This window comes from Hemiscyllium ocellatum, chromosome 4 (assembly GCF_020745735.1).
Source record: "Hemiscyllium ocellatum isolate sHemOce1 chromosome 4, sHemOce1.pat.X.cur, whole genome shotgun sequence".
Lineage (NCBI taxonomy): Eukaryota > Metazoa > Chordata > Chondrichthyes > Orectolobiformes > Hemiscylliidae > Hemiscyllium > Hemiscyllium ocellatum.
Window position 1 is genome coordinate 72925189 of NC_083404.1, and position 12520 is coordinate 72937708.

The window sequence follows — 12520 nt, forward strand, 5'->3', positions numbered from 1 at the left end:
TAGAAGAGGACTTAAGACCTTGTTGGAAACAGTTCTGTTCTTAGGGCTGAGAAAGTGACCATTCCCACCAAGTATTTGCCTCCAGTTCCTCATAAGGATCTCCCAAAGACATATCCAGGGTCTCTCAATCTGGAAATCTCATGGGAAGAATGGGAAATGTCTCATGATTTAGGTGAGGCAAGTAAATGCATAACACAGGGGCTCCCCGACTTCCAAACATCTGACTTAGGAATGCTTGGACTTATGAAAGCAATCCCTGCAAGATATAATTTTAAATATCTAATATTTGAACATTTCCTCTACTTACAAATGGTACTTTATACAGTCCTGCATTGTGTTCCGACTTCAAACAGACTTAAGAACGCAACCTGGAGAGGGCCTTAGTTTAAATTCATAAATGACACAAAGGTGGTTGTAGACAGATACAGATAGCTGAGTGAGTTGGCAAAAAAATTGGTATACTAAATATAACATGGGAAAAATGTGAAGCTGGTCACTTTGGCAGGAAAAATGACAAACAAGTACAGTGTTATTTAAATAGAGAATAACTGCAAAATTCCAAAATGTAGAGTGATGCAAGTTTTCAAGTGCATCAGTCATGAATGCAAGTATACATATACAGCAAGTTATTAAAACTAATATTCTTTGTAAGGAATTGAACAAAAATAAAGGATGTTATGTTTCAGTCATACAGTTCATTGGTTAGACCAGATCTGAAATGCTGTGTGCGATTGTGATCTCCTTCAGGAAATTCTTACAGGAGGTTTACTGGAATAAAACATGAATGAGCAGTTGTCTTTTGAGGAAAAGTTGGTATGGCTGGACTTGTTTTCACTGGAGTTTAGAAGAGAGGTGATTTGAGTTAAGCATGCATGATCTTGAAAAGGTCATGAGAAGGTGGACACAGAAGAGATGTTTCATCTCAAGGGGAATCCAGAACTAAGGGGGGGCACTATTTAAGAGTTACTGGCAATGTTTTCAGAACAGAAATGTGGAGAATTTTCTTTCCCTTAGAACGCAGTGAGACTTTGGAACTCTGCCTCAGAAGGTGGTCATAATGCAGAGGTGCCAGTGTTGGACTGGGTTGGACAAAGTCAGAACTCATACAACACCAGGTTATAATTCAACAGATTTATTTGAAAGCACAAGCTTTTGAATCGCTGCTCCTTCATTAGGAGGAATCGCTGCTCCTTCATCACCTTACAAAAAAGCAGCTCTCCAAAAGCTTGTGATTTCAAATAAGCTTGTTGGACTATAACCTGGTATTGTGCGACTTCTGAATTTGTCAAAAGGTGGTATTATTGAATACTTTTGAGGTGGATTTAGATTTAGATTACTTACAGTGTGGAAACAGGCCCTTCGGCCCAACAAGCCCACACTAACTCACCGAAGCGCAACCCACCCATACCCCTACATTTACCCATTACCTAACACTACGGGCAATTTAGCATGGCCAATTCACCTAACCCGCACATCTTTGGACTGCGGGAGGAAACCGGAGCATCCGGAGGAAACCCACGCAGACACGGGGAGAATGTGCAAACTCCACACAGTCAGTCGCCTGAGGCGGGAATTGAACCTGGGTCTCTGGCGCTGTGAGGCAGCAGTGCTAACCACTGTGCCACCGTGCCGCCCACCGTGGAGTTAAACAAAGTCTTGTCAGATAAGAGAACTAAGATTATCGAGGCTCAAAAGAAAAGTGGAACTTGAAACACAAACATATGATTTTATTGAATGTTTGAACAGGCTTGAGAGTCTAAATAGCTTTCTTCTCTTCCAAGTTTGTTTTTAAAATATTTAAAATTTCTCATTTCTAGAGCCAAATGGGCAACAGGAACCTTGCATGCAAGTAGAAAAAAACAGCATTGCTATTATGCTTGGGGAAAATAAAACAGAGTAGGATAAAAGGTCAGCATAATATCATTGGCTGAAGGGCCTGTGCTGTGCTGTACTGTTCTATGTTCTAAACTGGGCTTACAATGACGCCTTACTTACAGAAAAGATGTGGGAAGAACACTTGACAATGAAAAACATCCATTCAGTTTAAAATTGTATGTAAAGAAATCATCAAGTCTGGCATTTGCATCTCTGACTACATTATCATTAAGGGTTATAAGAAGGGATTCATGGTTTCCTGTACCAGAACACTGCACCTCTAGGAAGTAGACAGAACTTATTCCCACCATAAATCCTCATTAATATCTGGGTCAAAACTGCTAATAACCAGCACCCCCAAGCAATGTTACCCAGAAGAACTGTTAAGGGCAGGAAGAGATGTTGGGTACATTTTTCGGAGATTCAGAATAACTATAGAACTTTACATGGAATGCAACTTTTACCTGTAAGTATTAGAATTGATAGCTGGATTTCAAGTGTTTAAAAGTATGTAATTCTCAAATATCAACACAATTAACTTGATAAGGGCAAAATTGACTGATAAACCTCCAGAAGTAAACATAAATGTGCCGACCAGATATCTTAAATTAATATAGGCCCATTTGCCAGCATTTGGCCAATATCCCTCTAACCCTCCCTGTTCATGTACCCATCCAGATAAATTTTAAATGTTGTAATTGTACCAGCCTCCATCACTTCCTCTGGCAGCTCATTGTGTATATGTTCCATCCTCTGCATGAAAAAAATTATCCATTCGGTCCCTTTAAATCTTTCCCTTCTCACCTAAAACTGAAGCCCTCTAGTTTTGAATGATACCAAAGCTTTAAGTGGACTATTTATTACTTTACAGATAATCAAATTAATGCTTAATATCCAATATTTTTATATATTATTTATGGTGGCTACCATTTCTTAGATCAGCATAAACAAATCAGCAAATTACCTTTTCTGCATTGTGTATTGTATACAGCAATAAATATGAACATAGCCAATATGTTTAACTAACCAACCTGATTCACACTGTTTTGTAAAACTGTTTGGGTTGGTATGTCATCACCTTGTATAGATAACTTTAAATGTTTAGTCGTTATTCTACATCAGTAAATGGCCTTGATATAAAAGTCACTATTACAAGGCAATGCAGACACACAGCTGGATTTCTCCAGGATGGCTGAATAAGCATCTCAAAGTCATAGTCCTGTACCTCTCTTTCCAGTTAACGCAAACTGAATTGAATTGCCTCCAACTCCACAAAATGCATCAACAATGATATCACATTGAGAACTCTGCATGACACGATTGGCAATGTGCTCAGCAATCTTCTCAGGAGTGACCGAAAACCAGCCTTCTGGAAGACAAAGGCACAATTCACATTTATATTGCATTAAATAGTTACATTTTAAATATGAATGCTGCTACATAAATCCAAGATGCACCACAGACACAACATCTTCCACTGTTAATTGCAGGCAGTCAAAACCACCGCACACAAAGACAAGAAAAAGCTAATGCCCCCGATAATATTTTTATGCTGTCTCGTAGCAACATACAAAGTCCCATCTCTGTATACAGAATCCTAAATATTGTTCCCAACATGTAAATATGAATTATCCCTCAATATATTTTTACAAATTCCATCCCAAATGGAGCAACTGGATGGCCATCATATCAAAGGATCCCAACCAAACAAGTTTGTACTCAAAAGGAACACCATCCTTGTAACATGTATTATTATCCCAGCTGATGATACCACTGAACAAGTCAGATTAGCGATGTAATCTGGCTTGACTTTTGTTTGTTAATGTGGTGTACAGACACTAAGACACAATTATATGAGCCTGCAGAGTTCTTTCACATGTTTGCTACAAAAGGATAAAAACACCAAAAAAAATCTACTTAAATATGATGGACATTTTGAAAATATTTCAAAACATATAGCAAAACAAAGCTTTCAACAAAAGTCCTAACACTATTAGTTTACAGAAATTCAAGTGCAGGCAATTATCCCTCTGCATAAATTTTTAAAGTTCTACTTAGCTGATTTACCTGTGAACTACGGATCTTGTCTGTGAACTACGCAATCTTCTTATATAAATACTAAACAGACAGCTTAAACTTTCTCAGCTTCTAATAACCTACACAGATCAAACAAAACCTTTCTGGTCTGGAAGCTATACAAACTAAATGTGTGTTGAGTTAAGTTTTTACTGAACCACTGAAAAATTTCTTTCTAGCAAAAATAAACTATACTTGCTTCTGACTCCGGACAAGCTTCCACTGAAATATCCTAAAAGATTTCAATTGCTGGGTTTTCTCAACTAAAATCAATCCTTAATCATTTTGAATTGAGAACAAAGCCCTTCAAAGTTTACTCTGACTGGTGTAAATCATAACAGAATTTCCCATAAATACTTTAGGGTTTCTACTTTCCTACTTACTGTCGGCAAAAGTAACTGAGACCCATATGTCACTATTTTGAAATGTCAGCTCTAAAAGTGATATTAATATAGATATTTATATCATTTGATTTCATCACACATGATACAATGTAACCAGCAGATATGCAAGATATCAGTCTGCTCACCAGTAATGGTGTGGCCTGCACCATGGATTCAGAAATAGGACAAAAAAAATCACAAAGTTCAGTTCAGTTACCAACCCTGATCAAGTTTGACTCCCTCATCAAAGCGCGAAAACAGTCTGTAACGCTGGACCCAGTATTTGGTCAATTCTGGAACTGCTACGATGTCAGAGGGAATATCAATAACTTTCTTTTTCTTCTTCCTTCTTTTTTTGTCCTTTCTAACATTCTTTGTGGTTTGCACTGCAAAATAGTTGCAACAGTTTAACACTTACTTATTATAATGGTCAAAAATTTTCAACAAAATCGTATTGGTATCAGTGAATGTATGTGCCATGCTCCATAAAAAAAACAATAAACTTTCACCAGTGATGTTCATACAGTTAGCTAAAGACTTCTAAATAAAATACTTCTCAGGAATATATCAACACGCATTGACTCTGGACTCCTGCACACATACAATGAAGTAAAAGTAGACTAATGATTGTTTTCAAGTAAATACAGCAGTTGTAATAAAAAAAAATCCCAAATTTGGCTGGGCCTTCCAAATAGCCAGGAGCAACTAGAAATTCCTAATCTGGCAGAGTGGATTTGAGCATTTTGACCAAATTGTTCTTAAGGTGCACCAAACAGGACGTGGTAAGAGGTTTTGTACAAAGTTGAACTGTCTGCCTTCTTGCTCAGAAATATATAAATGGCAAGGGAGGACATGAAAGAGACAACAAAATTGAACAGTCAAACATATTTTAAAATTGCTAAAGATTATTATTTGAACTCGTTCTCAAATTGCTACATATAAACAAAGTCACCATTGTCCAACAGAGCAAATGGCTGCTCTCTCATTAGACAGAGACAACTGGTGGTGGCTTAAATTGAGGTTCACTGTACTTCAGGCGAGGAGAGAGATTGAGGAAGAGAGTCATTCATGGTAACCTCAGCCAGTTTGGGAATTGAACCCATGCTGTTGCCATCACTGTGCAACGAAAACCAGTCATCCAGCCAACTGTGCTAATTGACTCCCATATAAATATTTGAACATATTACAGAATAGGTTAATATATTTTACAATTTTAATATAAAACACTTATGCATTTCTACTGAATTTAAACAAGCTTCTTGATGATAGATTAAGAAAGTTTAATATTGTACAAGATTCTGGGATTAACAGCGATCATTTTACTTTGAAATAGGCCCTCTTTTACAAAATTGAAAAGAAATTCAAAAAAACTTGAAATTGTGGTTTGGATCTGTGACTCAACAAAATAGTGTTTGGATACTTAGGTTTGATACATACGTTCATCATCCCTCTCAGTTACATCAGTATCATGAAGAAGAAAATCTGGTATATCCAGAGGAACCAGCTGTCTGTCAGAAAATGGTTCAAAGTTTTTGGCAGAAGGAGGGGTCATATCATACTTTTCAGGAAGCTCTTCATTGTTGCCTTTAATGCATTCATTCAATTTGGAGGGATCACTGACACAAGTTATGAATTTCCCATCAACACAAGTGCCATCATCTCCATCTCCCCTATTGCTCTTTTCACATACAGTGGAGCTCTCTGCTTCAGGTCTGTGGTGCTGCTCAGAGTTGCTACATTCCTCAGAGCTGTGTACCACACAAGGCGGAGTTTGTGTGTCAGTTGAAAGAGAATCGTTTGAAGGCACAATTTGTTTTAAAAATCTTTGTACCTGAAATCATTAAAACAAGCAATAATCAACTCAAAAAAAATACTTATTTCTACTGTGCAATAGTTATAAATGATAACATGACTGTGGCATATCATTATGTGATACATTCAGATGTGCATAAACAACACGATCTTATCTGTGATACTCATCAGCAGTTTGTCCAAATTATTTTAAAATTTATAAACTTTATTAAATTAAGATTACAAACAAACATCACAAAGGAGAATATTTCAAGCCTGTATTTGCTCATTCTTAACAATGAAAGAGCCCAATTGGGCCAGGAATTGCTTGCAACTCAAGCTGAAATCAAACGGTACACAAGGTGCCTGCATCACTCAATCTACGGGATACAATTTTTATTACCTTTTCTAATGTTCTGCTCTTCTTAAATTTCACAACATCTCCTTCTTCACTGAAGAATATGTGTTTATTTTTGGTAGCTGGTGGCTGATGCAAGTCAACGTGTCTGGACGTCAGCTCAGTGAATTTACGATACTGCGCGTGCCCTAATTTTGAAATGCTGTATGTGAAAATTAAAAAGGAAAACACAAAGGTATTTAACATTTTTATTGGGTGTGGACTGTGGGACAAATATGCACTGATGCAATTTTAAAACTCTTGCATTGAGATTTAACTCTATCTATTGCTGTTGGAAACTATAACTGCCAAAAAAATGGAATTAGTTACAGACCTAATTCCCTAATGTTTGTAATTAAGCTAATTCATGTAAACAATCAATGTTCACCCGGTTTTAGGAAAAAAAATTGAGAGATTTCTGAATTTATTGGTTTCATATTATATCATGGACAACTTGGCTGAATATTTTACTTATATGTATATTTCATCCATTTTCCTGGTCTTCTTTATCCTCATTTATCTATGACATTGATAATGCAACAACTTAGACTGATTAAAAAGGACAGTTGTTGTGGAATGATGTCGAGTTAAGTCCCTTTAACAGGTTACCGTGCCAATATTATCACAGGAGCACAGGCTCTCTGAACTATAGCATTCTAGGCACAATCTGTGTCTGAACAGTATTCTTCAGTCTGATCTATTCATGTGCAGGTTTTAGTTAAATCATTATGATCTTAAAGCATTCTTACTTTTTACTGGCATGGTACTTGAAGCCAAGAGCTAAGTATGCATCTTCTAATGCCACAACTGGATTCTCTTCAGCATCAAGTTCATGACTAAAAAAGGCATCAAAGCAGACAAGTTGACAAAAGTGAAAACCAGGGCTGTTAAAATGACCACTTAAAGATGATCACTTATTTCAGACTTGATTTCCATATATTTAAAAAAAAACTTAATATTCTAAAAGTTACGTTTTCTACAAAAATGCAACCTTTACTTTGAGGATATTTCAGTTCTTTATTTGTAGTAAAATTGAGAGAGTGTGTTATAAAGAACATGCAGTCATTCTGCTATAACGCAAGTTTCATTAATGTGAATTCACTATAACGCGATTGAAGAATTGGGGACATTGTCTCTAAAATGTGAACTTTTAAAGCATGTACTAGTTATAATGTGATTCTGACCCCATTTGTTTAAATAGTGCTGCTATTCTGTGATTTCCTTATAACACGGGATTACATGAGAACAGGGCTACCGCGTTATAGCGGAACCAACTGTGCATGACAATATTACAGGAAAACATTCTATGGTTCAAAAAGTCAAAACTTTCAACTTTCAAAATAACATAGTTAAGTTAGTAGTAAGGGCAGACAAGTTGCAGATGAAAATTCATGCACAAATGTGAAGTGACAGATTTTGGTACAAATAATGAGAGGCAATATAACATTAAGTATACCAGTCTAAAGGGAGTGCAGGAACAGAGGGACTGAGAATCAAATTGTTGAAGGTGACAGGGCAGTTTAAGAAAGCAATTAAAAGACCAACATACAGAAATACATACAGAAAATGAATTGAAAAGCAAGGAATCACAATGGGCTTTTACCAAGCACTGGTTCAGCCTTGACTGTAGCATTGTGTGCAATTCTTGGGCATCACATTTTAGTAAGGATATGAAATCTTCAAAAATGTTTCCAAGGATGAGTGAATGGATTGGAGAAGTGTGACTGCTCTCCTTAAAGAGATGGGTGAGGGCAGATATGATAGACGTATTCAATATCACAATGGGCGTAGACAAAATAAAATAATTACCAGTAGGGAATTAGCTGAGAACCATATTAAGGGAATTGGCAAAAGAACCAACACTGACATGAGGAAAAGCTTTTTTACAAATCAAATGGTTAAGATATGGAATCCACTGTCTGATCGTCTGAGCAAACATGATATGCATTTGAAGAAAGAAATCTGCACAACCACATGACAAGGGCTGGGGAATGGGACTAGTCGAGTTGTCTGGAAAGAACCGGTGTAGGCTAAACTAGCTGAATTGCCTCACTCTATGCTTTAATAATTCTTTAATTCTATAGCAGGAATTTTATTGGGGCCTCAGGACCAAACAATGAGATCAATCCAAACCTACAATTGCCACCAGCAGTCACCTAAATGGCAAATTCAGGGTTGTGGAAGTACCTTAACATTAAGGGACTGTTTCCCTCAGAAAAAAAAAATTCAGATCATAAAGGAAAAGTAAATTCATCAGAGCGTGGAGCCTCTGGCGCAGATGGTCACCAAGCTCACAGTCTCCACATGTAGAAGGGAATTTCTAATTGCAGCAAAAGGAACCTACACCAAGAAAATGTTTGCAAATAGTAATAAAGTCACCCTTAATTGGGCCCTCTGCCAACTAAAAATTGTCTCCCTCTACCTGGAGCAGACAGGTGGCCCTAGTCCTGCTCACCCTCATTCTCTCTTCTTCCCCCACCCCATCCAAAGGCATCTGGGCCTGCAATGATAGAGCTGGGAAAATTCAGCCTTATGATTTTATAAGAAATCTTTGTGGTTTTCAAAAGGAATAACAGGAATTGTTTAAACAATTAGTAACAAAGTCTGATAATCTCATTTATTGAATCTGTTTAACAAAAAATAAGAAAATATAATTAAGATTATAATAATAAATATATGTTCATAATAATTAAAGTTATATGTCATCAGCCCCCTATCAGGGCTGGAAAACACAACATAGAATCATAGAATCTCTACAGTGTGGAAACAGATCATTTAGACTACCAAATTCACACAGGGCATCACACCCAGACTCACTCCCCTACTCTATAACCCAGCATTTATGATGGCGAATCCACCCGGCCTGCACCACCCTGAACATAGGAGCAATCTAGCATGGTCAATCCATCTAATCTGCATATAGAACATAGAACAATACAACACAGAACAGGCCCTTCGGCTCACGATGTTGTGCCGAACATCTATCCTAGATTAAGCACCCATCCATGTACCTATCCAATTGCCGCTTAAAGGTCGCCAATGATTCTGACTCTACCACTCCCACGGGCAGCGCATTCCATGTCCCCACCACTCTCTGGGTAAAGAACCCACCCCTGACATCTCCCCTATACCTTCTACCCTTCACCTTAAATTTATGTCCCCTTGTAACACTCTGTTGTACCCGGGGAAAAAGTTTCTGACTGTCTACTCTACCTATTCCTCCGATCATCTTATAAACCTCTATCAAGTCACCCCTCATCCTTCGCCGTTCCAACGAGAAAAGGCTGAGAACTCTCAACCTATCCTCGTACGACCTATTCTCCATTCCAGGCAACATCCTGGTAAATCTTCTCTGCACCCTCTCCAAAGCTTCCACATCTTTCCCAAAGTGAGGCGACCAGAACTTCACACAGTACTCCAAATGTGGCCTAACCAAAGTCCTGTACAGCTGCAACATCACTTCACGACTCTTGAATTCAATCCCTCTGCTAATGAACGCTAATACACCATAGGTCTTCTTACAAGCTCTATCCACCTGAGTGGCAACTTTCAAAGATCTATGTACATAGATCCCAAGATCCCTCTGTTCCTCCACCTGACTAAGAACCCTACCGTTAACCCTGTATTCCGCATTCTTTTTGGTTCTTCCAAAATGGACAACCTCACACTTGGCAGGGTTGAACTCCATCTGCCACTCCTCAGCCCAGCTCTGCAACATATCTAAGTCCCTTTGCAGCCGACAACAGCCCTCCTCACTGTCCACAACTCCACCAATCTTCGTATCATCTGCAAATTTACTGACCCACCCTTCAACTCCCTCATCCAAGTCATTAATAAAAATTACAAACAGCAGAGGACCCAGAACTGATCCCTGCGGAACTCCACTTGTAACTGGGCTCCAGGCTGAATATTTACCATCTACCACCACTCTCTGACTTCGACCGGTTAGCCAGTTTTCTATCCAATTGGCCAAATTTCCCTCTATCCCATGCCCCCTGACTTTCCGCATAAGCCTACCTTGGGGAACCTTATCAAATGCCTTACTAAAATCCATGTACACTACATCCACTGCTCTACCCTCATCCACATGCTTGGTCACCTCCTCAAAGAATTCAATAAGACTTGTAAGGCAAGACCTACCCTTCACAAATCCGTGCTGGCTGTCCCTAATCAAGCAGTGACTTTCCAGATACTCATAAATCCTATCCCTCAGTACCCTTTCCATTACTTTGCCTACCACAGAAGTAAGACTAACTGGCCTGTAATTCCCGGGGTTATCCCTATTCCCTTTTTTGAACAGGGGCACAACATTCGCTACTCTCCAGTCCCCTGGTACCACCCCCGTTGACAGTGAAGACGAAAAGATCATTGCCAACGGTACTGCAATTTCCTCTCTTGCTTCCCACATAATCCTAGGATATATCCCAACAGGCCCGGGGGACTTGTCTATCCTCAAGTTGCTCAAAATGTCCAACACATCTTCCTTCCTAACAAGTATCTCTTCTAGCTTACCATTCCGTTTCACACTCTCCTCTTCAACAATACGGTCCCTCTCGTTCGTAAATACTGAAGAAAAGTACTTGTTCAAGACCTCTCCTATCTCTTCCGACTCAATACACAATCTCCCACTACTGTCCTTGATCGGACCTACCCCCGTTTCCGTCATTCTCATGTTTCTCACATACGCATAAAATGCCTTGGGGTTATCCTTGATCCTATCCGCCAAGGATTTTTCATGCCCCCTCTTAGCTCTCCTAATCCCTTTCTTCAGGTCCCTTCTGGCTATCCTGTATCCCTCCACTGCCCTGTCCGAACCCTGTTTCCTCAACCTTATGTAAGCCTCCTTCTTCCTCTTTACTAGACATTCAACCTCCCTCGTCAACCAAGGCTCCCTCACACGACCATTTCTTTCCTGCCTGATAGGTACATACATATCATGGACATGTCGTATCTGCTCCTTGAAAAAGTTCCACATTTCCACCACATCCTTCCCTGACAGCCTATGCTCCCAACTTATGCTCCTCAAATCCTGTCTTACAGCATCGTAATTTCCCTTCCCCCAATTGTAAAATCTACCCTGTTGTGCGCACCTATCTCTCTCCATAACCAAGGTGAAAGTCACAGAATTGTGGTCACCATCACCAAAATAATAATAATAATTCGACTGTGGGAGGAAACTGGACACTTGGTGGAAACCAATGCAGTCACAGATTGAATGTGTAGGCTCCACAGTCGCCTGAAGCTGGAACCAAAACTGAGTCCCTGGCACTGAGTGGCAGTTGTGCTAACCACTGAGTCACTGCACTGCCCGCAGCAATTCTCAGCTTATCAATTCTCCCAATAATTGACCAAACCATTAATTTAGTAAAATGTCAGCATTTGTCTATGGTTGCAGACTTACTGTTAAGGACTCTGCCACGAATAAAAGACAGGCTGTTATATTTATAACAGTAAATCACTACACCGTGTTGTAAAACACCTGTGTTGTTCACAGGTTTGCTCTTTCTCCTCTGTTGACTGAGTAATCATAAATGGTTCCTGCTACCTCAAGAGTTGAAGCAAATTGGAATACATTACTATATTTACCTAGAATAAGAACTGTAATTTTCAGTTGTGGAGAAGATTTCCTTGGATTCTAAGAGCAGTAATTACTGTATTATAAGCGGTTACATTTTTTTTCCCCAAAAGTTCCAAAACAATGTTCAAAACAACAGCACTTTTAAAAAAAAGAGGACAACAGAGAAAGAGCAGTGACTCAAATGGAGAAAGAAACATACATTGCTGTTTGACACAGCAGTAACCTGCACAGCTGCTGCCTTTGCTGTCTGGTTTCAAGTATCTTAATGTTTCAGGGTACATATGTGTGGTAGGAGGGATTGAAAGTCTTTGCGGCAAATTTAGATTAGATTCCCTACAGTGTGCAAACAGGTCCTTCAGCCCAACCAGTCCACACCGACCCTCTGAACAGTAATCCACACAGGCCCATTTCCCTCTGACT

At 39.0% G+C, this 12520-nt stretch overlaps 1 protein-coding gene across 4 annotated transcripts in view; it reads right to left on the reverse strand.

Moving 5' to 3' along the window:
• Positions 1 to 12520, reverse strand: part of tgs1 (trimethylguanosine synthase 1) — a 58607-nt gene that overhangs the window by 22069 nt on the left and 24018 nt on the right. For 3 of the 4 annotated variants that reach the window (XM_060824323.1, XM_060824326.1, XM_060824325.1), the window contains 5 exons: positions 7272 to 7358; positions 6529 to 6685; positions 5772 to 6165; positions 4556 to 4720; positions 3101 to 3244 (listed from right to left, as the gene is read on the reverse strand). In XM_060824323.1, coding sequence (XP_060680306.1) covers positions 3101 to 3244; positions 4556 to 4720; positions 5772 to 6165; positions 6529 to 6685; positions 7272 to 7358 — 947 coding nt within the window. The remainder of the gene's footprint in view (positions 1 to 3100; positions 3245 to 4555; positions 4721 to 5771; positions 6166 to 6528; positions 6686 to 7271; positions 7359 to 12520) is intronic. The other variant, XM_060824324.1, reaches the window with a different exon arrangement.